Here is a 27,244-nt window from a genome sequence, read left to right as displayed (position 1 = left end):
CTCACCGAGACCGTGCTGAAGTAATGAGAACCCCGTAGACCGGGAACATTCCAGTCGTCAAGAGGGTTTGGTAGTGTGTGGGTCACGCTGCTCGGGAATAATTTTAGTCTTGTGTAAATAGCCCTTATTTTATAAAACAGGTAAGTTTCCTTACACATCGTGGATATTATTCTTCCCAGATCAAGCCAGCATAGATATATCTCAAGTATTTCGCGTTTTAATGGTGTGGGAAGTGCAAGTAGGTGTGGTCGTGGGGAAGCACAGCGCGCCAGCCAGCCAGCCGGCTTGCACCCTTCTGTACGACACCTGACTAGCTCGACCCATCGTGCTAATTTCACATCCCCGTTGGACTTTGTCGACTGTAGTCGACAACAGCTCGTCTATTTACGACCATCAGCGATACTGTGTCAAACAGGAAGCCTTCAGAAAGTGCACGTAGAAGACTGAAAGTACGAGGTGATACCATGTGACTGTGAGAAAGCGGGGCGGGGTTCTGATCCACAGGAAGGATGACAAACGACGAAATTTAAGTTCGGAGAAGCACCGTCACAGGGACTACACTCTTCCATGATACAATTGTGACTACAAGATGGCGATGGTCCACGGACTCTGGGGTGCCCAGCTAATTGGGGCGACCGGGTGCCAATTTGACTGTCAAGTGGTTGGAACAGAAGTAAAGTTAAAAAAAAAAAAAAAAAAGTGACGAGGGCGCATGGGTTAGGGGTTAACCATGAGGAGCCCTTCCTATCATAGTAACGATAATTGAAGTTTGAAAGATGTGGACTATCTCCTATTGCACACAAGTTGCAGAGTTGATGTAAAGAAAATTGTGAAAATGGGTATATAGAATCGAGCTAGATTTATCCTATATGCCATGTGTAGTGGCCGTACAATTAAAGTTAAATTTTGTGATTTCAAATTGTCTTAAGCCCATGGTGTGCTGCAAAGCTGTAGATTGGGTAGAATTTTCACCAAAGACTAGTTTTTGGGTGTCCTTGCAGGGATTATGGCACTAGCTATGGTAATAGCAGTGGCACTTGCTCACTGTAAAGGCTAGGGCGGTATGTTGCAGATCAATTATGCCAAGTCAGTAGGATTGGATTTTGATAACTAAAGTAGGTTGAGGGAAGATAAAGGGTATTGTAAATTTTAAATTGATGCTATTCATATGGGGGAAAGTGGGACATATTACGCATTTTAAATTCATGCATGTTACATAAGTTTGAGCCGGATGTTAGCCATGGGTAATAGACGTTTGTAATGTTCATGTTGAATATATGCAATATTATGCTACTTCGGGATATAAATGGGTTTTACTCTAATACTTGCAGACACAATGGGCGACAAGGAGGAACAAGTTCAGAGGGCCAAGCTTGCAGAGCAGGCCGAGCGGTACGATGACATGGCCGCAGCCATGAAGCAAGTCACAGAGACAGGTAAGACTTGTTCTTGAAGAACCTCCGTTTTCATGTGGATATGTTGGTTTTAGTGTGGAAACGAGGTTTGAACCTCCTGGGGGTAGATCTGGGGATTATGGGCCAGTCCGATTCTAAACCATTCTCCTTTGGTTCTTTCTAGGTGTCGAATTATCAAATGAAGAGAGGAATCTCCTTTCTGTAGCATACAAGAATGTGGTCGGTGCAAGGAGAAGTTCATGGCGAGTAATTTCATCCATAGAACAGAAGACAGAGGGGTCAGAAAGGAAACAACAGATGGCTAAGGAGTACAGAGAGAAGGTAAGCCTGGTAGTCTGAGGGAGTTCTTTGGTCGATAATGTCGGATAAAGGTTGTCTGCAGACTCTTTGCTAACGCCAACTTTTTCCTCTCCTTCCCGCAGGTCGAAACAGAACTTAGGGAAATTTGCCAGGATGTATTGGTAAGTGTAGTTTAATATTTTAATTTGGGGGTCTGGGTTGTGTGCAAGAAGTCTGATTTGGTTTAGTATGCAGTATGTCGATCGTGGAAGTGCTTGGTTAAGTCGGGTATGATTTAGTATGTTGGCAGTAACGACGCTTAGAGAATAGTTTGTGGGCATCATAAGATCTCGTAAAAGACAAATATTATAATACAAACTGGGAACGTGCAGAAGGGCTCGTAGCTGAGCGCAGATTAGAAACTAGTTTTGACTGGGTCGTCGGTTAACCCACATTGCCCATTGGTACCACCAGCGTGACCAACAGTTGTAGTATTGGGACGGTGCGTGTACGAACTTCGGGAGCTGGCATGCCCTCCTCACTACCACCACCACCACCAACTCCTCCGTGCCCTCCCAACTCCCTGCCTCCACGGCTGATGCCCCCTTCCGACACCACTGCCGCCTCGCCTCCTCGCATTCCTCGCATGCTGGACAGCTGAGGCCCCTTCTCCCCCCCTCCTTCCCCTTCCTCCTCTCCTCGCTCCCTACTCGAAGTCCTACTGTTTTCTGTGTCCTCCCTTTTGATGGGTTCGAGACTAACTTTCCCTCCCCAACACAAGCTATGATTTTTGAAACTAGGTGGTGCATTTGTGGCCATCTCGAGCGAGTTGGCAGCAAGAGAGGCCAGAGGAGGTGGGCTCGGGGCTGGGGAGGGGGGTTAGGCTCTGGGTTGCTTATTGATCTTGTGTGCAGTTGTCATCTAAGAGTAGGTGGAAGGCCTTCTCGGTAGTCGATGATGCAGTGGATTGTAAAGATGGCAACAGGGTAGGATGGGGTTTAGAAGCTATAACCGTGCTCAGGGCTTTGTGGGTCGTGTTAGTGAGGTCGCTAGGAGAGGTGCTGTACTTGTACGGGCCGTGAACTTGCATTGTGTTGCTTGCCACAGTGTCAGGGAAGGAAATGATACTGAAATTGGTGGATTAATGTGAAGTAGGTCAGGGGGCAAATTGGTTTTTAACAAGGCGTGATGAAGTTGCAATTTGTGGCAAATACTTTTACATACTTTCCTGGCAAGTAGTCAAAGTTGATCAAATAACTGATGAAATATGATTTGAGTGTTCTATGAACTGCAATGGTGGGGGGTTGGGTTGGGGAAGGTATTAATTCTTGGTTATTTCTGCATTATGAAGTTGGGTTAAGAGTGGAGGGCGTGGTTTGTGAGTAGGGAGGTAACAGAGTTCCTTTCGGTCATGCAAAGTGGGTGTTGATTGAACTACCTTAGGGTGTGAAGACGGGTAATATATGGGATAGTGCGAATTGGCCGTGACGATGGCTGCAAAGTGGCTAGTGATGTCCAGAGTAGAACAATGGGCCATTTTGGGTGTGGCCATGCATCTTGATGGCAACCCATTCAGTCATTGTATCAAGGCTAGTAAATAGCTGAACAAGTTTCTTGTCATAGATGTTTTCCAATTTGCTTCACGATCAATGTTGATCTGAGGTCTAGCTATGTCGGGCTGTCAGTGACGTTTTTCCTTCTGCATGCCCCTAATGGAAGTAGTTTTTACGAAATTGTATGAATGTGTCGCTAGGAAGACCAAATTTCTACCAAAGGTTAACTTTGTCGAGTGAGGAACTCGTGCTATGGTATTCCAAGCTCGGGGTGGGGTCTTTGAGGTGATCCTCCCTGGGTGCAGGGTCATGGGCGGTCATCATGCAGTAAAGTGAAAGCACGGAGATCCCGAGGAGGAAGTCGGGTGGCCTTGCGAGCTTCATCATCGAGGTCACGTGATCAAGAGTTTGTCCCAATGAAGCGTGTTGGGTGCTTGAGGCACTGCAGGTGTTGGTGAGGTGGCTGTGCCCCCGTGCATGGGGGGGGGGATGCAATGTTGGGTACTTGTGGGTGTAGGATGAGTGTGCTTTAAGACTAGAGGACTGGGCACGCGCTCGCACACACACACACACACACACACACACACACACACACTCACTCACACACACTCACTCACACACTCACTCACTCACTCACTCACTCACACACACACACACACACACACACACACACACACACACACACACACACGAAAGGGGTTGCTCGGCCTGACAGTGTAAGGTTAGTATTACTGTAGCGGCACACTTGGGTAACATGCTACTTGCTTTTGATGTTTCGTTGGAATAGAACCTATTTAGGTGACTATTTTAGGCTTACGTAAGAATCTCGTGCGTGACACAAGTAATGGCTGGAAAAAACGAAGTTGGTTCTACTCAAAGTAGCAATAACTAAGTAGCATGCTAGCTAGAAATGCAGTGTGCCGCCGGCTTCAGCGTCGGTGATTTGTGATGTTGCGTTGGGGATGGTTGTCGAAGGAATAACTGGAGCCAATCGAAGTTGGGGAGTGGAGATGCTTTGGGTCGCTTGATCAAAGTAGGTGAGAAATAGTTTGTTCAAGTGTGGGTGGGTCAGTTGAAAGGTTAGTACACGAATGTCGTGGATGCCATCGAAGAGACTAATGGGGTAAGGCCAGTGTAGGTTTCTGGCGATTGCGCATGGGTCTGATAGGTCAATCCTACTTCGTTGATCAGTCAAATGCAGAATGGTTGTAACACGTAGCTGTCACGAGTAGATGAAAATTAACGAGTCGGGGCTCGTTGTTGGGTTTCCCCCCCACAAGTTTCGGGTCCATCCGGAGGGAAGGGGAATTTCCACCAGAAGTATCGGCGTGACGTGTTAATGTATGTAATGGTTAATAACTGGGAGAGGTACTATGAGAAATATGATAGAAATGACTTGTACCGTGTAAAGTGATAAAATTGGATCATAGTGAGGTTATTCTAAATGCAAATGTTGTCAGTCGTTACCTTTCATTGTGTACTATATAAGTATGAATGCACCTGAGGACAGTGTGCCTTGAAATGTAGTTCGTGAATTTACATTAGTTGTGAATAAAGGTGGGGGGGGGCTGGCAGTGACCATGGGGTGACTTCTTGGCAGAATTTAGTGTTGTAGGCGTAATCAAATTAAGAGATGTAGTGTTGATATATTATTTATATGGAGGGGGGCGTACATACATAATGTACATCATGCGAGCACAAGTGGGATAGTTCATTGTGGTCGTGTGGGAAGATACTGTTAGGTTGTAGATGTACAAGTTCAGATGTTGAGGTTGATAATTGACAAATGGTGAGTATCGACCCGAATTGGTAGATTGAAATAGATAAATTGGTTTGCCAGTTAGATATTTTCAGCTATGACAATGTCTTGCAGGAAAAGTGTGCGCGTGCATTTTCCTTTGTCATGCATTCCTTTTACTAATGTTGGAGTGACGCATTTTCCTGTAAGTTGCATTTTTGAGTGACTAGCAACGAAAACTTGTCAGTTAACATTGATAACGTTTGTTCTCTTGAATGAAATCGCCGAATGTACAAATGAAGTGCTTAGGTTCGTATGAAAATCACGGACCTGGAGTGAAGGGTTTGGCGGGTATTGCTCTGCGCAACCCGTTCGAGGCGTGGCACGACGTAGTCTCGGGTGCGTGTTTCCGGCATTTCGTGGTGGGTGGGTCGCGTTGTCTTGTTGAAACGGTTGAAGGGAATCTCTTGCAAATTTTGCTTATGTTTTTTATGGGGGGCAACTTAAGATTCGAGACTGGGAGGGACTAGCCATAATGCAGCTACATGTCTGGGGATTACTGTGGACTTGGGTGTGGAGCATAGGGAAATGGATAGGAGTTCTGGAGCGTCTGGGGTCCTCGGTTGCTGGGAGAGATTATCGGGTCTTCGTGACGGCGTGGGGGTGGGTGGGGAGTAGGCTAGTCTTCGATGGCACTGTGGGTGGGGTGCATGGGGGGTGCTATTTTTCAGTGGTAATTGTAAGAAGTTGTCAAGGTCCAACAACCCATCGCGCGCGCGCGCGCACACACACACCTCCCTCCCTCCCTCCCTCACAATTTGGTCTCTGTAGGACAAGGTTGAACAAGACTTCCTAAGGCTCTGCTAGTGCCTACTGTTTTGATATCAAGAACCTAGTTTCCTTTATTCCATATGAATTTTTCTGGTCACCCTGTGCCCCTTCGACCCTACATTTCACTATAGCCCACTACATTCACCCCCCCCCCCCCCATTTACACAATCTGGTAATGTTTTTAATATAGTGATGGTCAATTTTGAGCTGCTCCCATGAACATTTTTCATGTATTCAGTAATCCCTTGGAAATTTTTGCTAATGTACATTTGTTAGCTAGACATTCATCCCACTTTCTCATGTCTCCCTAGTTTTCCTTTGTATTAAATCCCCTCCCATTTTCCCAGCAACATTGTTGCTCTGACACCAGTTAGCTTGACACTAGGCATGAATGAAATGGTTCAAGTTTGTTAGGAGTTTGAAAGGATCCTGACGAATCGTATATAGCTTGCTAATTGAAGTGAATTTTGCCTTGAAAATTGTGGAACTTGCATAAAAATCAAACTGAATTGCAAGGATTGACTGGTATCCTGTGGTTGGGTAGAAATTTTTTGTATAGATATGAAAAGTGTAATTGAAATTGACTTGGGGCCTACATTTTGAGGGAAGTTGTTCATATTAAGATGTTGGGTTGGGACCACTAGCAAGTATATAGTTCTGTGATCAGACTTCTTTTACTTGCCAAGTGTAGATGCTCATGCTGAAACCATTTGTACACAAGTAGTGTGTATAATGCTCCCAAGATGGGCTTGTTAGATGTGCTCATGGATGGGTGGTAGTGCCTTTAATCCACAACATATCCCTGTAAAAGACAGGAATACTCGTACATACCAGATATGACATGAACAGTATAGCATGAATGTTGTCCTTGCAATATGTAAGTACTTAACCTTAAGTTTTTGTAAGATGTATTGTTTTGAGATCACATAATACAAAGGGTTAGGAAGTGAAATAATGTGTAAAGAGAATTTGAAGTGCAGTTAAAAATGTTGCAGGGTTAGAGTATAAAAAATGGACTGTCAGGATGGTACTGAAGGGATTGTTGGTGTAAAGGTTTACCAAACATGAGATTAGGTCCTGGATCTTGATTTGAGTGGATCATGGTTGTTCTTGGCATATTTTCTCCATGTGTATGGAGATGTCCTTGATATAGTTTCATTACCTTGTGGAGCCCCCTCTTCCAAAACTAATTTTGACTCCATTGATTTGAGCATTTCACGTCTTTAATATAATCCAGTATATTTGGTTATCAGATTGGTTGAGGATAAATTTGGTTGTAGTTTTCTTTATTTTGACCTTGCCATTGCTTATATGGAACATTAGCTTTAATTATCCCTTAAGCCCTAAGAAATCTTTAATGTTGTGCAAAGCCTTTAAAGTAATGTCAGTTATATTGTGAAAGGATTTGAAGTCTTGTCATTGCTTCATGTGAAGGCATGTAATTGTGTAAATCAAGAATTTGAGTGCCAGCACAAACCCTTGCAGGACTCCACTGGTATATATCTAGCACTAGTACAGCTTTTGCTTCAGCTCTTGTGCATAGTTTGTACAAACCATGATATTCACCTAATTCAGATGCCCCCATTTTCATTGTACGTGAACCTGGTTAAAAAAAAGTCTTGGAATCTTACATCCCTGGGGCAGTTAATTGTGGCCCTTAAATTTCTCTTCAATCTCTTAGGAAATGGAACTGTAAAAGTAGAGGTGCTTCAATGTAGTTGACAAGTTTTTTGCCATGTAGTGGTCTCCCTACATTACTGGGTTATCAGGTCAGTTAATTTGATGGGTGCACATGTGAAATGAAGAGCTTGGCTGATGGACCTAGGGTTTGTATGGCAACTTGGGTGTTGAGATAAGTATTGTCATTGGAAATTACTTCTGCATGATTACAAGGCGGGGTCATAGTTCTGGCAATGGTAAAATGTCCATGGGTTAGACGACAGTTTAATTTATTTTTAATTTATGTTCTACTTGTACATTTGTGCTGGCTTGGGTACTCTTAAATATTGAGATTGGTTTGTTGGGTGAAGCCATTTCTTCCAAATTGGTTGTGAGGATCTTCTAAATTGAAATTGCCAAATTCTCAGGTTTTGACTGATCATGCTGACTAGTTTAAATGGATGCCACTTTTGGCCATTTTGGACTTTACCATTTGCTAGTAAACCTAGTTTGGTAAATAATTTTCTGAATTGCAGTCCTGTAGCCTCTCCTCCCAATCTTTAATGTTTTTGTACAAGTCACTTAGTGCCTCCCAGTCCTTCCAAATCTTGCCTTCTCTCCATTTGGTAAAAAATTTCCCTGCCATTTCTTCAATTGGCACATAATCACTTCGAACTTGTGTAAATTTTATATCATTACTCTTCCTCTTCATGCCATGAGCACATATGGCAGATGCTCCTAGTGTGGTTACACATGCACACACAAGCCACAACCAACCTTGAATCTGCCTTACCCAAATATAGTGTACAGGATGAGTTGTGGAGCCCCCGTCTAACCTGGCCATTTTAACATCTATAGAAACTTTAATCTTTACTTCTACTGTTCAGTTTGTGCTGACTTCTATGCCACATTAGTGTATACCACACTGTTAGCAATTTAGCTTTTTAGTTTGGCTGGGAGCTGTTTTGTATTAAATGCACAAGCACAAATTTTGTATTTGTACATGCACACTCCTAGAACATGCTCCAGTCTGGTCCTGATAGGTTTTCAGTTTCACTGGAATGCTATTGTTAAAAAGAATTGGCGCTCTAATTGTTTTGGTGAAGTCCATTACTAATACAATACTCCTTGGCCATTTCAAAATTTCCTAGTAGATTTTCACTACTTGACCACCACACCCTTCTTTCACAATTGATTTACTTGTTCTTGATCCTAACAAGACCCTTGTATTGATATAGGCAAACTGTTCCATGTTGGATCAAGAACTTGAGTGCCAACAACCCTGAAAGACCTTGCTATCTTTATGGCCATCTTGGACTTCGTAAAAGCCAGATAAATCCAGACTGACCAAACTATTTAAATCGGCAAACTTTCAGTTTATTTTTTTCCAACTTGCTGCTGCCCTGGTCTAACAAAGTTGGTCCAAACATGAACAGCTCATGTATAGTGCTCATTTTTTATGCTTTAAGAGCCAGGGCTTTCATCACATTTGAAATCGCTAGCATGCCTGGATGAATCCTTCAGGCATGAAGAACTGGTCAGCTTCAACTTTCTTCAGGGTGTGCTGCATGGATTAATCGTAGTAATAGTGACCTGGTGAGAATATAGATATTGGATTGATATTAGAGTACCCAGTTTGTGAGAGGATTAAACTAGTGGTTTGAAGTGTGTAAACTTGCAGGATGGCTCCTGGATCGATCCATTCAATGCAAAAGTTCTCTTGGAGATCCACTCCCCAAATAGTGGTAACTGTCATAAGTTCATATCTGTACTGCTTGGGTTTTTAATGCTATCTGGAAATTGTAGGGGCATGTATACTGTCTTGTAGTTGCAAAGGCCTTTATTGCCATGTTTCAAATTTTGAGGAATGACGATGTTTGTCTGGGGGTATTGTTTAGGATGTGGTATTAGTCTGGTGCAGTAGGTGAAGACGTAGGCCAGTGTTCATTGTTAGATGACATTGAGTTTTGTAGTTCTAACAGGTTTGTGCACGTTAAACTGCCCAGATCCTGGAATTTTACACTTGCCTTCCCCATATGTGAAGGTAGTGTATTGAACAAAGTATTCATGCTATTCGCATTTGTAACTTAGCTACATCCTTTGATTCTAGGTAGCCATTAGTAATCGTTGCTCGGGGCCTTGTTGGAATTGTCATTGTGTTCAGCCAGAATTCCAGCATCTAGATTTGTGGGGAGTAACTAAGTACATTTTGGCATGCTGCTGCCTGAAGATGCCCTAACAGTCCCTGGACTAGACCAGTACTCTTATCAACTTATCACACGAGTTGGTCCCAATAACTGGTAGTTTGTCCCAATAATGAAGTAAGTTGCAAGAGCTTAAGACAACTGGTGCCCCAGGAGTGGAATCTTTTCTGTATGAAGGGTGATTTAATGAGTGGCAAATGTGATGTATGGAATTGCACCCAAATGAAAATTGACACTTGCTCCAACTCTTAACCTCTCTGTACCACTAATGATCCAGACAACCAGTGTAAAAGTTCATGTCATCCGGTACGAAAGTTACTGTACGTTGTCGGTAACAGAGGGTTGCTATGGGGATCATTGGAACAACGTGGAGGCAGGCGGAAATGCTGTGAATCGCGTGATTGCCGGCTAAGTGACGTTGGGTTGTGTTTATAGTTGAAACTAGCTTGACGCAGCGGTTTTTTTGGAATGTAGTTTGCGTTGTGTAAGCACGTTTTAAGGCATGCTGCTCTGATGTAGAGATAGAAGACGGTTCGTCCAGCGCCCGTGGGTGTGACGTCATGTCGCATGAAGTGCGCCGCCATTCATGTTGAAACTGACTGCGGTCGGCCGGGGGCGACACCATGAAATGCGCTACAGCGTATGACTCATCGTGTTCCTGTGTATTACGCTAAGACCACCCCTCTCCCTCTTCGCATGACTTGTTCTCTCAAACCACATGTGTACTGGGATGTAGTATAGTTCTTGTCTACCATTGGTAGTGTGTAAGGGGTGAAGGTTCTAATAATAGAGGAAAATTATTTTCCTTCTCCGACTCCTAATGAATTCGTCATTGACATTTTAAAGTGCTCGTGAGTATGGTGACTGGGATGCAGGGGCAGTGATTCCAGCTCTCGGATTGGGGTAACTGGGTTCACGAACGGGTAGAATCGCTGCTAGTTTTCAGATTTTGAAACAAATTGGGTTTTTAGAATTTTTTCCTATATATTTTTTATTGGTTCCAGCAACATTTTCCAAATCCTCATATCACGACCTTTCGACCTTTGAGATGTATCATGGGTGAATAGGGATTTTTTCCTATTTAACTACAGCATTAACAATACGCACAGCAGTTGAATATGGCGTATTGGCATAGCAGTAAGAGACTTTCTTTGTATTCCTCTGGCCCATGGCAGCTTGTTTCAGGATTGTGAGGTATAATTCCATTTATATAAAATAGATTTGGAATGTCTTCCAATTTTCTCCACCCCCCACTCCTCCCTCATCCGAAAAATGGCGTGAAAGTATTGAATTGTTTCCAGAATCTGTAATAGATTGCATGTGTCGACATATTGCCCAATCATGCAGGTTATCGACGTTGGTACGCTGGTGGCATTTCGCCGGTTGGGAGGGAGGGAGGGGGGGGCATTTGCACGCATACTTCAATAGCCTCTTGGAAGGGTCACCGGGTGGCGCGATGGAGGGGAGGGGGAGGGTGGGTGGTTGGAGGATGCACCCGATCCAAATCCTGTTCAATACATCTCTTGTAGTGCTTGTTCCTCAAACTTTGCATTGGCGTTTGTTAACTTTCACTTATCATGCACTTTTTTCCAAAATTAAATTGTAACCTGTCGTCTGGCAATAAAAATTCTCGGACATTTAGATTGGTTCATGGACTGCGGGATATTCGCGTTAAAACTGGAAACTTGGACTTGATAGGTTGTAACACAACCTCAATCTTGCAAACTTGTTTAGTTTATGATGCATCACGGTAGGCTCGTCTCGCTTCTCCAACAAGAGATTTATCACTGGTAAATAGGATGTCTCGTTCCATCATATGTTTTGGAATGGAAGTAATACTTGCATGTATCAGTCGAGACTGACAACTGAATTTCATGGCAGTGGGAATGTTTCGAACAGTTAGGATTTGCGTCTCAACAGTGACAGTTGACAATTTGATCTTGTGTTTCTGCTATGTGTACAAATTCTAATTGCATTATCGTGAATGTTCAAATGCTGCGAGATGCACGATGGGATTGCAGGGACTAAGATACGAGAGGGGGACTTGGTGGGTCAGAGGTCGCTGACCTGACTGGAATGCTTGTAGCCTCACGGGTTAGCGGGTGTTCGTATTGTGGACATGGAGCAGGCCAGTAGGGTTTTCGGGTAAATGTATGTATTGAGCACGCGTTGCATATATAGGTGCCAGGTTACACGAGCACGTGCACGTATGACAAGACGCCTTGGAGGGTTTTGAAGAGTCGAAGGGTACTTGACGAGAAGTGGGTTTTATTTGGAGATTACACCTAGGTCATTGGGTCCTTCGGGTGTGAACTTAGCTTAGAATTAGAATAATGCTTAGCTAAGGCTATTTTACTTAGTCTGTTTGTAATTTGAAATTAACCCAATTCTTCTCTCTTCCCCTCCAGGGTCTTCTCGACAAGTTCCTTATTCCCAAAGCGTCCAACCCCGAATCTAAGGTATTTTACCTTAAGATGAAGGGTGACTACTACAGGTATTTGGCAGAGGTCGCCACCGGAGACGCCCGAGCTGGTAAGTACCCTCGCCTGTATTGTACTGAAGTGAATGTATCAGTGTATATGTACGCATGTCAGCCAGCAGTGTTGTGAACGTGCACGTGTGTGGGTGAGTGTGTCTAAGGGTTCTGTTGTAGTGCTCAAAATTGAGGTGCTTGTGCGAATCTATAATTAGCTGTGGATGTATGGTTAGATAATAACGAGACTAAAACTACTAGTGTTATTTATAGTGGTTTATTTTATTTCCAGCTGAACGAGACAGTGAGTAAATCTACTACTGGTTGTGAAGTTTTGGTTGGATTCGTTTTAGAATAAGTGGGATGCCATGTAAGTTAAGATGGGGGGAGGGGCGTCGGGAGGGAACCTCTCCCATTGAGGGGGAGCATGAAGGGTTAGTCGTAGCATAATTGTTGACGTGGCCTTGGTCGTAGATTTGATTTGGAATGGGTTATGCCGTGTGAGTGGTTTGGTCGGTGTGTTTAGAAGTGTACAGTATAGTATTTACCAGTACCCCGTGACCAAAACGGCGTGACTGATTTTGTTTCCTTTATACATCGCTTGGGGACGGTCGTCTGAAACTAGTCCTGGAACCGATAAAGGCATTACCTTCCATAAACTCGCGTCCATCCCTCCCCCCACCCTCTCTCCCTCTTACCCCATTGAATTCGTGACGTCATGGGACATCAGAGGCCCACGCATACCTGCAGTCGAGCTCGTTCACCCACAGCCTTCCCGCTACCTGCACATAATCGGATGTATCCGCTTAAACCATGTGTAACCCCTAGACCTTAAAATCCAACCCAAACCCAGCTAGCCCCCCCTTTTACCCCCATCCCCCCTTCAGTCACCCTGCACACACAACACTAGATCGTACAAGTTTTAAGAGCGTCAGGGCATGCAAGCCACGGCAGCACCTAGCGTTCTCTCGCCTGTATATGGGAGGTATGCTGCCACGCCTCTGTTCCACGCTGCCAATGCCACTTTCACCGCAGAACCACGTGGGTGTTGACTGCACGTCCGTCGCTGCCGAAGAGCTTGTGACCTCAGGCCTGGGTAGTGACTTGCACGCCTAACAGCCCCGTCTGTTTGGCGGAGTCTGTTAACTTCGTCCTTCTACTCTCGAACCGCACAACAAAAGTTTTTATCTGGTTAATTGCTTACCGTTCGGTTCAGTGTGGTCGACGTGGTAAGGGTGTACAGCAAGAAATGTCCTAGCCACGGTCCTCGTTCAGGTTCCTGTGCAATAAGTCTGTAATGCATATCGCATGATAAGTAGTTAGTATTAGGTGCTCGTTCTCAATTTTTCGTAGTTGGAGTTTGGCTAAAAGGTGAGGTAGGTAGAATGTATAGTTCAGACGTCGAGTCCATTGGATGCTGTGCGGCGGAATAGTTTGACTGAACTGATGAGGATTGGGGGTGGAGGGGCGGAAATGCCTGGCATGACGTGCTCGTGATTCACCGACATGCAAGAATGGGCGAGGCGGTGCTGGTTGGCCCAGGTATGACTGTGGTTTTGTTGAAAGGGATGTTGTGGGTTTGCTTACTCGGAAAGGGGATGGTAGGTGTTCTGGGGACGTCGGTCGAAACTGGAATATGAAGCCAGTTGCACGGGTTGGTTGTGATCTGAAAGGATAGGTATGTGTTCTTAGACTTGTTCAGAGAACCTGCTCCGGTGGCTAACAGAATTTAATTATAATTTTTGAACGTAGGGATTTCTCGTAAGCTAACAATGTCAAGTTACGAGCCTCCTGTGGTAGTTGTGGATTCTGTCGTATGGTTGACAAATATAGACATCGCCCCTTTGTGTTCGACATGATCATTGAAGCATAAGATTAATTAATGGTCGGGGTGACTATTCTCTACATTGTCAGAATGTTTATGGTCTGCTGCGGATGGCCAAGTTAAACATTTTATGTAAATTATCCACGGCAAGAATGGACGTCTGGGTTGAGTGGCATGGGAGTATGGATAGGGTCTGGTCCGCATAAGCCAAAGATTGTTCTAGTGGTTGAAGTTATTTTAAGTAAAGTACCGTACGTTTTAGGATGGGAGCGAGGGTCTTCCCCACTTCACCATTACGTTCACAGTAGTGGCTGGCCAGCGGTTTTCCACAAGGGCTCCGGAGTTGTCTAATCCCTCAAAGTCTCCTAGATTAGAGACTTGGCCGTGGTTTCAGTTAATCGCCCGTCTCGGAACATCTTTGGTTGTTCCTCTTCCACCGTGGTCTTGTGGCTTACCTTGAGAGCTTAGGCTACCGTCGCGACTACATTGTAGTAGCGGTAGGTTCTACACTGCAAGGTTGTGAACGAATGTATTGGAAGGGGTGGGGGGAGGGGGGGACGCGATAGTAGGAGCCTGCTAGACCAGAACAGCTTAGGTAGGTAGGTTGAGTCGGTGCCAGTCTGGGGCAGTGGATATCTTGTACCTGCCCCCATCCCCTACCCCTCCTCTCCCTTTCCCCCGGCGTTGCCTTCATACATCCGTAGTTCTATATTTGATTTATGGTTAGTTTCTAGTTGGGATGACCAATCCGACGGGAGATCTTTGGGAAATGGGTGAACACATGTTTAGTTGTTGGATGGCTCGGCGATGAAGTATGTATTTTTTCAGCACCAAGCTGGTAATGTATGGAGAGATCTGTCGGCTGATGGGGGGGGGGGAGAGGGTCTCACGAATGTTAGGCTCGGAAAGGAGGGAGGGTGAGGTAGAGCTCGCTCCTGGCAACAATCCAAATCGTCCTGGTGAATTCTGAACCCAGTGGACAGAAAGGTGAACGACTGCTCTTGACTTGGGGTTGCTGAATGGTTGGTCGGTTGAGTAAGATTGGCAGTTTGGGTTTGGGTTGGATGCAACCGATGGACAACTGGCAGAGATGGGAGACGTGGTCGTTCGAACGCATTGGAAGTGTAGACGTGCCACCAATGCCCGCCGCCTGCCCTCCCGCCCGACCTCCACCTCCCTCCCTCCCGCTCCCTCTGAGTCGTCTCGTGCCGACCGTTGCTGCTGCTGCTGCTGCCGCCGCCGCTGCTCTGGGTGCACCGGCAAGGGATGCTAGTGACAGTGGCCGTTGCAGTTCGTTCGGCTGTCCACATCTGTTCTAGTATACCCTGAAATATCGGCGGACATGCACCTTGCTGGCGCTCGCCTGTAGTCGTTGCAGTAGATGGGGCTGACATGAATGTCCACGAGCAATCAATACAGCATGTGGTGAAGCAGAGTGGTGTAGTCGTGCAGATTAGGGCATTGGCCAGTAGCTGCGACGTAGTGGCTTAGCTTTATCGAATGTATGAACTGAATGTGGCCATGTGGCGTGTGCACGGAAAGTTACGCAACGGGATTGCACCGGTCGATGGTGTCATTAGCACCACCGCCGGTCTGCTGTAGGTTTGACAGGGTGACGGGGAGTTGCACTTCTCCATCCTCCCTTCTTTGCGAAAGGGGAGTGAAAGCGGGCATGGCAGCTGCTGCTGCGACAGGCTCGGAAGGGCGCGGCAGTTGTGGTTGCGGGTCTGGGGAGGGCACGGCGCCCTATATGGCTACGCGTACTCGCAAGGTCCCCAGAGCTGGAATCGTCAGCCCACACTAGTCCTGCCCTTGCATGGTTTCGGTGCCCACACTAGAGATCCGCCCCGAGGGTCTGTAGCAGATTCCTGTCCCAATTAGGGCGCGGCAGTGGGAGCTTATGAAATTAGCTATATGGTGTGGATAGCAGGAACGTAAGGGGGTAGAGGGATAGAGGTCCTTGTGCAGGGCAAGGTCGCCAACGGCGCCGGGTGTTGGGGGTGGGGGGGAGCACGCGGATGCTTCGAATGGTCTCGTAATTATTGAAGGCACGATCGTAAGGAGCATGGGTGGCCTGGAGTCGCAGGTTGTGGGCGGGTGAGGTGTTCGTGGCAGTGGTGGTCATCCAGACAACCTACAAGTGCTTGGGTTGAACCCCCCCCCCCATCCTCCCTCCCCCTTCTCTCTGCGTCGGGCCTTTCGTGCGTGGTGACCTACTGCCTTTTGTGCAAGAATGAAGGTTGATTGGAGGGAAAGGACTGGATTGGTCGAAGGAGGCTGTATTCGCTCTGGTAGCTTAAGTTGTGTACGGTGAAGGCTAGATCATAGTCTGCGCAGTCTGCATGGTAGCAGGCGAAGGGCAGTATGTGGGCCGAGAGGAGGAATGCACCCGAGGGCATTAGAAAGGTAGAAGGAAAGTGACGGGCAAGGTTGGGGGCGCGTAGGTAGTGGGTATGGTGCAGGTATGTTCCCAGAGTCGCTAGATGAGAGGCGGGTCCGCCGGCCTACTTGCTCTTCCGTGTAGGTTGGCGACCGTACCCATCTTCGGGGAGATCTGACTGGCCTTGAGCACGTAGGAAAGGTGACCAGTGGGTCTCTGTGGGACGTCTGGCTTATCCTTATCGCGGGAGATAAGGCCTCGAGTGGTCTTGATAAGTGTTGAGGAACGAGGAAGCCGCCCGTGTGCACTCGAACTGCGTATTGAAGGCTGCTTGTTCTTCGACAGCTTACCTCGGCAACCAATGGCACATTTCTGTAGGATTTGGGGAAAAGTTAAGTGATCTGGTGGAAAATGGTGAGACGTTAGGTAATGGGAAACGTTTGCAAGTGTAGTTGCCGATAAGGGATGGGAAAGCTAGCCTTTGTTCAAATAAGCATTATGCTGGTTTTGCCGAAACTTTGAAACTGGAGAGAATGCTGCGTGGTTGGTCCGTGGGTATGTAGCTAGTGACAAAGTTGGTTCATTGCAGTGTATGGAGGGGGAGGGAGGTAGTTATGTCCATGCACGGGACGTGCAGCTTGGTTCCTGGAACTGTCGTATCCACTGTTGGCAAAGTTGTATCGCTAGGAGGTCGAGGTTGCTCTGGTCCGTCCTTTCCCTTTCCTTTGGGGGAATGAGCTATGCCTAGGAAGGCTGGCGGAAGCGAAGTTCATTCGGGCACGTTTCGAAGGTGAGAATGTACACCTCAGATGTTGTACAAGGGCAGAGAGCGTAGTTAGGAGGTGCGTTTGGAGTCCGCCTATTACTGTGTGATTTTGAATCTTGTCTTTTGCCATAATCTGTAGCTAGAATGGTGTCTCATTTCCTTTTGTGGTCTTGTGTACTAGGGTAAAAGTGTCGGCAGTCAGTGAAGTTGACAGGTTCCTTGGCAGACTACAATCTTTGCGTAGACTTAAGCAAACTGGGGTGAACAAGGTAGGTATCGGATCCATAGGTTAGATATAGGTTGTGAAGGCCTAAGGTAGGAGAGCAGCACGTTCATCTCAACGCTGGCGATGGAAAGAGGCAGCCGGATCAATACTACGATGACCAACGCCGCCGCCGCAGCCGCCGCCTCCGTCTACGTCTCCTCAACAGTCGCCAGTATCGTCGTTGCTGCTGCCGCTGCCGCTGCTGCTGCTGTTGTTGTCAATTTTAGTACTCCCCCCTGTAACAGCCAGAACAGCTTTTTTGGTCGTTCATTGCATTTTAGTTTTAACAGCTGAATACTACTAAGGCACGTCCGTATATTGATTCACATATCGCGTATGAAATGCGCGCGCGCGCACACACACACACACACACACACACACACACACACACACACACACACACACACAAACAAACAATGCATGCACTTGCACGTAAGTGGAGGGAGCGGGACACCAGACACAGGTAGAGGGAGAGACAGTGGTGTAGGTGGGGGATGGGGTGGGTACGGTGCACGAACAGGCAGAGGGAGTGGGGACGGGACGCTGGGAGGAATGATTGTACAGTGCAAGCGGGTCATGTATCTGCGCGCGCGCGCACACACACACACACGCACACACACACACAGACACACACACACATGTACGTAGGTACAACTACGCATGCCACCCCATTCAGCGAGTCGCCACAAGAATGTTATCACCCAAGCATGGCCAGGTTGTAGTGGCATGTCAACTCCCCCCTGTACATTTATGCTTTAGTCCCCTGGCAACAGCGCACTACGCGTGCGTGCGCAAGCACATACGCTCGCACACGTACATTACACGAACACGGGCATTCACCATGAACATCACTTGCCCTCGCAACTGCAGTAACCGGCAAAGGTCACCAGACGGAGCCCCATTGGTATCTTGGTATAGGAATACAAACTACACACCTGCCACACCTACTCCCCTTCGGAAGCCTTGTATGAACCTACATCAGCATCTAACCTTCACAAGCAAGCCTGGGTCATTGCTCTTGCGAGCATGCATGTGTTCTCGTTGCAGAGAATCCACCCCTGTCCCCTACATAGTTATAGTTAGCATTAGTTGAAATTTTCGCCTTTGTGTGGGAGCATGGTCTTGGTTTGTTTGTATTTGTTCCGAAGTGGTGCGGTGTCCGTTTCCGCGGTGTTAGTTCGTCGCTGTTTCGTCTTGTGAAGTGCAACGCGCGCATGCGCGTCTTTTTCCTATACTCTGCCATGCAGTATGCCTTCTTGGTAATGCTCGCTCTCTCTCGTATGCCAGCCCACTGCGCACCAAACCCATTCTGCTTGGCTCGCCAGTTATAAATCTCTCCCTACAGGGACTTTTCCTATCTGGCTTGTCCACCCTGTCGCACATAGTTATAGTTACCCTCCCTTGTCAACATCAAAGCAGAGATCTGCTTTATTCGTAACCGCGCCTATTGTCCTCCGCTCCACCCTCTCCTCTTCCTTTAATATTAATTCAACTAGGACCTAAGGTGAAAATGTCCACATCACGCCACGTTCATCCTGTTGCTGACGTGGCCACAGACCAGTGGTTTTCTCAGCCGTAGCCAAAGTACTGATAAAATATATAATTAGAATTAGCCGTCTCGTGTGCACGAAAACTTTCGAATTTGCATCAGTTTGGTGAAATCTAGAACCCCCCCACCTGCATGCGACCACTTTCAATCAAATCCCATATTTAATATACATAACAGTAATTTTCGCTGGAAATAAAATTCCCGCGGTACTTTCCTGGTATCAAAGCTCTTGGATACACGTGCACAATTGACGAATTAGCATTGCACTAACACTACACCATTCCCCACTTATCTATGTTCTTTCCTCGACACTTGATTCAAAGTCCACTTGAATGGGGCCTCTACAAGTGTCGGGGAGTGGGTAAAGCTGGCTGAGCTCCCACGGTATTTCCTGTTCATACCACCTGGCCATCGACACTTGAACTCTCCTTCCGCACTTGCGTCCCACAGGCTTTCCCTCGACATTTTTCCTCCTTTTTCCCGAAACCATCTTACCAATAACCTTGTGCAAGAACATCCATGCATGGCATAATTCGTAACCTTAAAAACCGAAGTGGAGGGTTAGTTTTCTAGTATGCATATTCCCCCCACTCCTTTGCGGACCGTTACTCCCAAGGCCTGTTGTAAAGCGGCACCCAAATACCTCTGTACTTTGGACTGTTGACTCCATCGCACTTTGTATCCAACATCCCTTGGTTAGACACCCCCCCCCCTCTCAGTATTTAGTTGCATGGATCGTCATTGCACATACAACGAACCAACCGGGTGTCGTTGCCTTCTTCCATTCACTTTCATCGTCCACATCTTCGACCTTGGCCTCGTAATACCCGTCCCAGGACGGGATGTGTATTCTAGTTACTAAGTTCTGTTCCTCTCCCATATTCACGGAGACGTTACCAACTACTAGAACCAGCGGTCTTGACTTTGACCCTCCCACGCTTCTCCCAGACGCGCTTCCTTGTCTTTTGTGGCCAGGATAATTGACATAACACGAACTGATGACGTAGAGCTTAGACGCAGTAATTAGCACTTGTACAGTACCAGCAGTTGCAGTCGTGTATTCGCCACACTGCCTTGTAGGACCTGCCGACGGGTAGGTATGAATCTGTATTGGGGGGTTTGCTCAGGGCGAGACTGGCCAGAAAGCTGATAAAATGTAAAGTGGTCTGATGGCCATCTAAAGTCGACTGGATATAGTCCGGATAAAGTAATGGTAACAAGTTGCGGCACTGGGATACGCCGACGGAGACGTTCACGGGTGGCTCGGTGCAGTTGGTCCTTGCGCCGTCCCTGCCCCTCGGCGCCTGGCGAGTTGGCTCCACTTGCGGGGGTGCGGAGGGAGGCTGGCGGGGGATGACATCACGCACCTGGGGCGGCACACGACACGTGGGGCCAGACGAGCATCACCACAAATACTATCGTCAACGGACCCAAGCCAGCACCGCGTACTGGCTGGTTCCTGGGTAGTGCACCCATGTACACTTGTTTACCACTTCTGTGCAGAGGAATTTGATTGTGGGGGGTGGCTTCCTAATTCCCGTTTGCATACCCGGCTGGTCACTTGTCTGCTAGGTGCCGTGAGTCATTCCCCCGCACCCTTGCTCCCCCCCCACCCTCCTGCCTCCTCGCCCACGGGTCTTCCCACGCGCGCCCACTCAGAGGTACGACTCGACTCTAATTTAGCTGTGTGCCCCAGCTCCCTCCTCGCCGCCATCAGTTCCCCGCCCACACTGCCGACGCTAGCTGGTGACACAACTATCGGTTTTTCCCCCTGCAGGTTTTTGTCAGCTGTTTGTTCCTGACCTACATTGCAACACTGGAGTGTTGTCTGACACTTGTATGCTAGACGTGGTAGGATCACTTGGGTGCATGTAGGCAAAAGGTCGGGAATGGGGGAGAGGTTTCGCCTTGGTGCACGGCGAAAAGGATCGATCCATGATCTGTTTGGGAAGCGTGCAATGCTAGCGCTCCCCTGTGCATTGCAACTCCCACCATTCTTAGCTACTGTTTGTCGTTCCTGTGAATGGAACAACTTGCACTATCGTTTGGGAATGACGAAAGTACTTGCATGTTGTATTGGTTAGGGATTGGTGCATGATCAGGAGCACGGAGGCCCCAGGTATGGTTGAAATGTGAACTCTCTTCGTGGGGGACATAGGGCTGATACGGCGGCGGCGGTGGCGGTGGCTGGTGTTGGGGTCCGCATTTGCCACCGCCACTATCATCGCCGCTGCCGACAGCATCAGACGATACACCTGAAATAAACCAAAGTTGGACTGCTGCTCACCCTGACGGAACTTTCAGTCCCAATTCCTTCGCCCACAAGCTTCCTTTTGCTTCTGGTCGATGTAACTTACCAGGTTGGTGCATGGCTGTTCTTGCCACTCGCATGTCACCTGCGTTCATGCCACATACCTTACTTTTATTCCTGTCGGAAGGTGTGGCATGAGAAGAGAATTTCAATTGCCACATCCTGCATGGGGAACAGTCTGCTTTGCACAACAATGTACCCCCTGAATGATTATTTATGACCCCCCGAACCTAATCCCTCATCCTGTAACGTTAGAACTTCCCCGAACCCACAACCCAAGTTTGCTTTCATTGTTTGCCTGTGCCCTCGCTAAACCTCGTCGATTCCTCTCGACTTTCACCACCAGTTTCCTTTCCGCCTACTTGCAACCTAAACACGAACCAGTATTCCACAATATACAGTAGCAATGGTGGTTTATACCTTTGCCTGTTTACGCCCCAACCTGCGGAGTCGCTGCATTAGCGCCGGAAATGGCCACTGCAGGTTTAGGTGGTTGAGAACTCTGCGCGTTCCTCGTGCTTCTGGGTATGATAGTAGACATGGCAGAGGATGACGGCTGCGTAGTGTTTCCTGGGTGAGAGTGCTCAAGTTGACTAGAGGACGGATGTATAGAAGTTTCCATCAGTTTGGATGGCTTCGGTCATGAATGAAAGCGACTTGGGTCGTGCACTGAATGAGCTGGGAGATCGCAAGCTCCCCGGGAATACTGTGACCTTTAGCGCTCGGCCACTCTCGTACCAGCCATGGACCATACGACTGTAGGTGTGATGTGCGTGGTTGCGTGAAAGAAAGTCGTGGGCGGGACGACGGGGTACGTGGGTCGGGGACGGAATGGACATGGGTAAAGCTCGGACTTGTAACATGGCTGTCGTGTTGGAGATAGCGTTAATGCAGTGCGTTACAGGTAAGATAAAAATCTTAGTCTACATCTGAAATAGATAAGAGCGTGGGGTTGTATAGGGATTGGGAGGGTATTAGAACGTGGTAGTCAGGTATGTCAACTTGTAGGAGTTATAACGGGTGTGGCAGTTTAAAGCCTAAAGGTGCAAGGATGGGCTGGCTAGCCTGGTTGGTTGGCTGGCTGGCTGGGTGAGTGGGGCTTCTCGTCACTCGTGGGCCCAAAATACCCATGGCCACGTGGTGGTCGTGGTTGTGAAAGCAAACTTCCTCAAAGAACAATGGATTTGTTGGTTGACATCGGGGTTCAGAACATCCAATGGGCGATGGACAAACGTCTTGACCCAAAGGCCGTTCCCTGTCCCGCCCCCCCTCCTCTCGGCCCCGCCCTTCCTCGCACCCCTGGGCGTAGTAGGTAGTGCTGCGTCCCATGTTTAGCACGTGCATGCGTACATAGGTTGCCCCGTCCCATGCCCTGCCCCGCCCCGCCCCAGCAGTCGGAATACTTGCACGGAAGCTTACCTCGTGTCCCCCCACCCTTCCCCCCCCTCTCCCCCATGTAGACTTAGACCCAGTGGTTGGAATCTAGTGTAGTTCACTGTTCAGGGTTATGTAAGGCATGGTTGTGGGAGTTTCTCTAGAAATTAAATACGTTACTTGTTTCCTGTGCAGGCGTTGTTGAGGATTCTCAGAAGTCATATCAGGAAGCCTTCGACATCGCAAAGGCTGAAATGCAGCCCACCCACCCAATCCGCCTGGGTCTTGCCCTCAACTTCTCAGTGTTCTACTATGAGATCCTCAACTCTCCAGACAAGGCGTGCCAGTTAGCCAAACAGGTACATTATATATATACATACATATTGTAAACGTAAAACCTTTATTTTCAGGAGCAGGTGGGAGAAAGCGGTTGGATTTTTTTAAACGTGGTGCACAGACATCCTCGTGGCAAGTCGTTTATAACGGCCATTGAACGTCTTGTCTCGATGTATGCTGGGCAGATTTGTAATTCCCTAGTTAGTGTAAATGATGTTGCATTTGTTCCCCCCCTAAAGCTGTTGTGGATGACTCGCAAAGGTCGTACCAAGAGGCCTTTGACATCGCCAAGTCCAAGATGCAGCCTACTCATCCTATTCGCCTGGGCCTTGCCCTCAACTTCTCAGTGTTCTACTATGAGATCCTCAACTCTCCCGACAGAGCGTGTCACTTAGCCAAGCAGGTAACTTGGCAGCTGCACGGGTTGAACTGGCTGTATTGTGTCGCACGGTATATCGGTAGTGTCATTAACAAGAGTGGTCTCCCCCCAAGTTACCCCCGCTAACACTTAGATTTATCATCCAACCCGACTCGCTCCCCATTATCGACCAACCCCTGTGCACGTGGTGAGAGGAGGGCACCGGTTCGGCCTTCCTTGCCACAGAGCGGGTGACTTTACTTTTTTTTTTTTTTTTTTTTTCTCCTGTTCGTCGCGTGCGTGTGGAAGATTTCTCCTGTTCTACTGCAGTTCGGTTTACTAACTTCCCTGTGACATTTACCCTCCCTGCTCGGTGTATGACTGTTGTGTTGTAGTCTCAGAAATGCAATGCGATTGTTTGTCAATAACAAGTGTACATCTGTCCTGCGGTTTAACCAGTCTTGCCGAGTAGGCACGTTTCCTATTGATTAAGATCGGTTTTTGTGCCCATACGTTAGGTAACTGAAAACGTTACTGTTAGTTTTGTGAAAACTATATATTCCCCAAATGCCTACATGCCTTCACCCTGCGAGTGAAAGTGCGCAGAGGTTTCCTAGTGTAGGCAGAGATTATACGCGTAGTCAATGGTTGCCTGTGTCCACATGGCATAGGCGACTCGCAGCCACGCATACAGAGAACCCCCTTTTATTTTTTCCATTCATTGAATTACACGGAACTTGTGCAAGTGTTTAGAGTAATTTAAAATGTGTAAATCATCAATGGTCAGGTTCGGAACTTCTTCCATGCGTCGCGTGGGTGTAGTCGTATGGCAACACCAGCCTTTGGGCTCGGTGTTGCCACCCAAGTCATTCTCAGCCCCGCTGAAACGGACTACTTGTCAAATTGTCCTAATTTTGGGACGAGATGCCCCTTAATTATACGCCATTCAACAAATTTAAATAAGCTTGTTCCGGCCTTAGTTTAAGCTATGAATGGGCTACTTTTTGTACTACCTTTCAGTGTTAGATCACATGAATAGACGTGTTTATATTTGTATTCTCGATTACATGTAAAGCGGGGCGTGTGGAATAGGCTACCAGGAACTACGATCTAGTTTGGGTTATTATTAGATGACCTTGGTGGTCAGGGTCACAAGATGCCCACCAAATTTCATTCACGTTCAAGCCCCGCGCGGATATCCCGACGTGGTAGCAAGACGAGACGACCCACTCCTACCATCCCCCACCACCCGTCCACCCCTAGGTGGGGGTAGGCTGCGCGACACAACAGCCAGCATCCAGTGCCAAGTTACTCTGCCAGGCTGGTGCATGAGCATTAGTTTTAAAACTCGTTGATGTTAACGTAATTTTAAGGTTTGCAGTGAAAACTCTTCGTGGTTCTTATTCAAACTTTGATCTCTATCCCCTTAGGCGTTCGACGACGCGATTGCGGAGTTAGATACACTGAACGAAGACTCTTACAAGGATTCAACGCTGATCATGCAGCTTCTACGAGACAACCTAACATTGTGGACGAGCGATACGCAGGGTGAGGGGGACGATGCTAACGAGGGAGGCGATCAGAATTGATGAATGCAATGTGCGAAATGAGTCTCGACCCTAACCCCCCAACGCAGTAAAGATATCATAGTATGACTAGTGCTACTCTTTGTAAGGGTCGACCCCCTCCTTCGCACTCAAGAACGCCGCCAACGCTGCTGGGAAGATAACTCGTCGCCACACCGCTGAGCAGCTTGCAACAGCTTGATCGCCACTCGCTCCATCACCCCCACCCCCGATCCCGTGCGTGCCGGCCGCCGCCTGTACGGGTCGCCTCCCGACACCACCACTAGCAGCAATGCCCCCCTGGCCTGCAAGGGCTAGGAGGAACCTCGACGAAGGGACGACTACACAACATCCCAGCTTGACGTAGTCGGTTGTCATCTTCTAAAGGGCTATGCGTCATCCTGGTCGTCAAGAATAAAGCGAGATCCACAAAGTTCCATCTGTCATCCGTGTGAAGTGACGCGTTGGGAGGCCGTGGGTGCCCGCGTGGCCAAGTGTTTGGAGGTGCCAAGTGAACGGTGGCAATGTGCCCTTGTCAGCAGTGGTGCAGGTTTTCAGCTCTTACTGCCACCTTAAAGAGACACTGGAGTGATAGCATTAGCTTGACATTTCGTTGGGACCCAACCTCTCCCAACCAGCTCGGAGAGACATTTTGATACCACGAGACAACGCTTGGTTGGCTGGCCTCTACCCCTCCCAGCCCTGGACTCGCCAGCCAAGGCGCATGCCTTTTCCCTGGCAAGTCGCTGGCGCCGAGAAAGGGGAGGGCTGGTACTGTGGCCAGCCCCCGTTATTATTACACGAGCCACTTAGCATTTTATACTCTTCCGTGGGGTTAGGATGGCTCCCTGGTGTCCTTACCCCGTGTACGTATGTTACATATTGACCCAAAGCAGACAAGAAGCAAGCAAGCAAGCAGAGCCAGCAAACAGACCAGAGATTGCTATTGTATTATGATGCAGTGCGACACGAGAGGGCCAAGCTTTCGGGTTGCCATGGATACCAACAAAAAAAAAAAACCTACCAGCAGATTTTAGTCACGGATGTCAACTTGTAACATTGGTTGGTGTGGTAGATGTCAAATTTGTGTGTAACCTCTCGTGACCGCTGCTTGTTTAAGATTACTACTGTAATACTTATCGGTTTCTTAGATGTGACCCCTTACGAAATTAAGCTGATTTTTTCTGTTATGTTGTGGCCAGTTGGTGTCATCATGATGAAAATAGTAATGCAAGAGTTTATAAATTTGGATGTAAGCGTGTATTTATTCAATGATGGAGCTAATTTTTGTATTTTCAATTTCGTATTCAGAGGCACTGGCGCCTGGGTGAGCATAGTGGACAAACCTATCAACACCGTTAAAAAAATGAAACGAAAAGGGGCGGATTTGATTGGCCAATGTTAGGGGAGACTACCTATCTGATTTAGTGCTGTTAATATTATATATACATCCATCGGCAGAAGTAACAAATGTACATTAGTGAGAGCAAAGAACTTAAATGCGGAGATATCACAAAGGTCCCTACTCGCCAAGCGCCATGTTCTTGATATTAAGGCACACCAGTGAACTTTATTATTGTGAGGAACAATTTGGTACTTAAGTTCTTTTTTTGAAAGTTGAGACTATTTAGTGACCACTTGGAGGCTACCTTTGCCTAACACCAAAAATGAAGGTGAGCCAAGTGTTCCTGTTGTACTCACACGCCTTGACAACCATCCCAAAGGTTTACTATAGTTAATGGCATCATTCATTATTATTGAGGAAGTTATACTATTTGTTTTACGGTTTTCAAAGTTTAATTTCCAGAATCCTTGACAGGACACACACCTCCCCTTCAAAGTTGCATATTTAAAACATTGGCATGACAGCAACCGTATTTGCTAAGTCGTCACTCAGTCAACCAAGTAAGGTAAACAGCCAAATTTCAAGCTGTACTATGAAGAAGTCAGATGTTTGGTAGTTTAGGTCGTCAACAAATCGGACATTTGCAAGTTTCTCGCCCCTTTTGTCAAAATTGCTTTCCCAAATCGTAATAAACGTTTCATACATAGCTTCGTGTTTTTGTCAGCCTTTTAAGTTTCATCTATGTAGAAAGTGTCAAACCATTAACATTTCATGAATTATGTAAAAAAAAAATCACTTCTGTAAAAATCTTCAGATCATGGCTTTATCATTTATATGATTGGTTTTCTTTAATCCTTTGGAAGTGGAATGTTAAAACTAAATTATGTAATTAAATAGAATGGGTGAACTTAATTTGAAGTAACCTATCTTGCTAAAAAAAAAAAAAAAATACTAATAGTGGAGAAATTTGGAAAATCTAAAGCCTGATATAATCATAAAGTAAAAATTGAGGTAGATT

General features: G+C 47.1%; 1 protein-coding gene across 5 annotated transcripts; it reads left to right on the top strand.

The window, feature by feature from the left end:
- Positions 1-26,932, top strand: 14-3-3zeta (tyrosine 3-monooxygenase/tryptophan 5-monooxygenase activation protein zeta). 5 transcript variants are annotated; one of them, XM_076187490.1, is made up of 8 exons: positions 1-140; positions 1,332-1,436; positions 1,579-1,736; positions 1,838-1,876; positions 12,088-12,211; positions 12,445-12,456; positions 23,198-23,361; positions 24,747-26,932. In XM_076187490.1, the coding sequence occupies exons 2-8, from the start codon at positions 1,337-1,339 to the stop codon at positions 24,903-24,905; spliced, it is 756 nt and encodes a 251-aa protein (XP_076043605.1). In that variant the 5' UTR covers positions 1-140; positions 1,332-1,336; the 3' UTR covers positions 24,906-26,932. The 5 variants fall into 5 exon arrangements, with proteins under 5 accessions (XP_076043605.1, XP_076043604.1, XP_076043617.1 ...); XM_076187489.1 differs by lacking the exon at positions 23,198-23,361 and adding an exon at positions 22,818-22,981; XM_076187493.1 differs by lacking the exons at positions 1-140; positions 23,198-23,361 and adding exons at positions 295-456; positions 22,818-22,981.
- The last annotated feature ends 312 nt before the right edge of the window (positions 26,933-27,244 follow it).

The sequence above is a fragment of the Oratosquilla oratoria genome, chromosome 1 (assembly GCF_046742065.1).
Source record: "Oratosquilla oratoria isolate Oo_2021 chromosome 1, ASM4674206v1, whole genome shotgun sequence".
NCBI classification, from domain to species: Eukaryota; Metazoa; Arthropoda; class Malacostraca; order Stomatopoda; family Squillidae; genus Oratosquilla; species Oratosquilla oratoria.
The sequence above is the reverse complement of the archived record's forward strand: the minus strand, read 5'-3'. Positions and strand labels throughout refer to the sequence as shown.

Coding starts and splice junctions, on each gene's coding strand:
- 14-3-3zeta (XM_076187490.1), top strand. CDS start 1,337: ATGGGCGACAAGGAGGAACAAGTTCAGAGGGCCAAGCTTGCAGAGCAG. Junction 1,737..1,837: donor CTAAGGAGTACAGAGAGAAG/GTAAGCCTGGTA, acceptor TCCTTCCCGCAG/GTCGAAACAGAACTTAGGGA. Junction 1,877..12,087: donor AAATTTGCCAGGATGTATTG/GTAAGTGTAGTT, acceptor CTTCCCCTCCAG/GGTCTTCTCGACAAGTTCCT.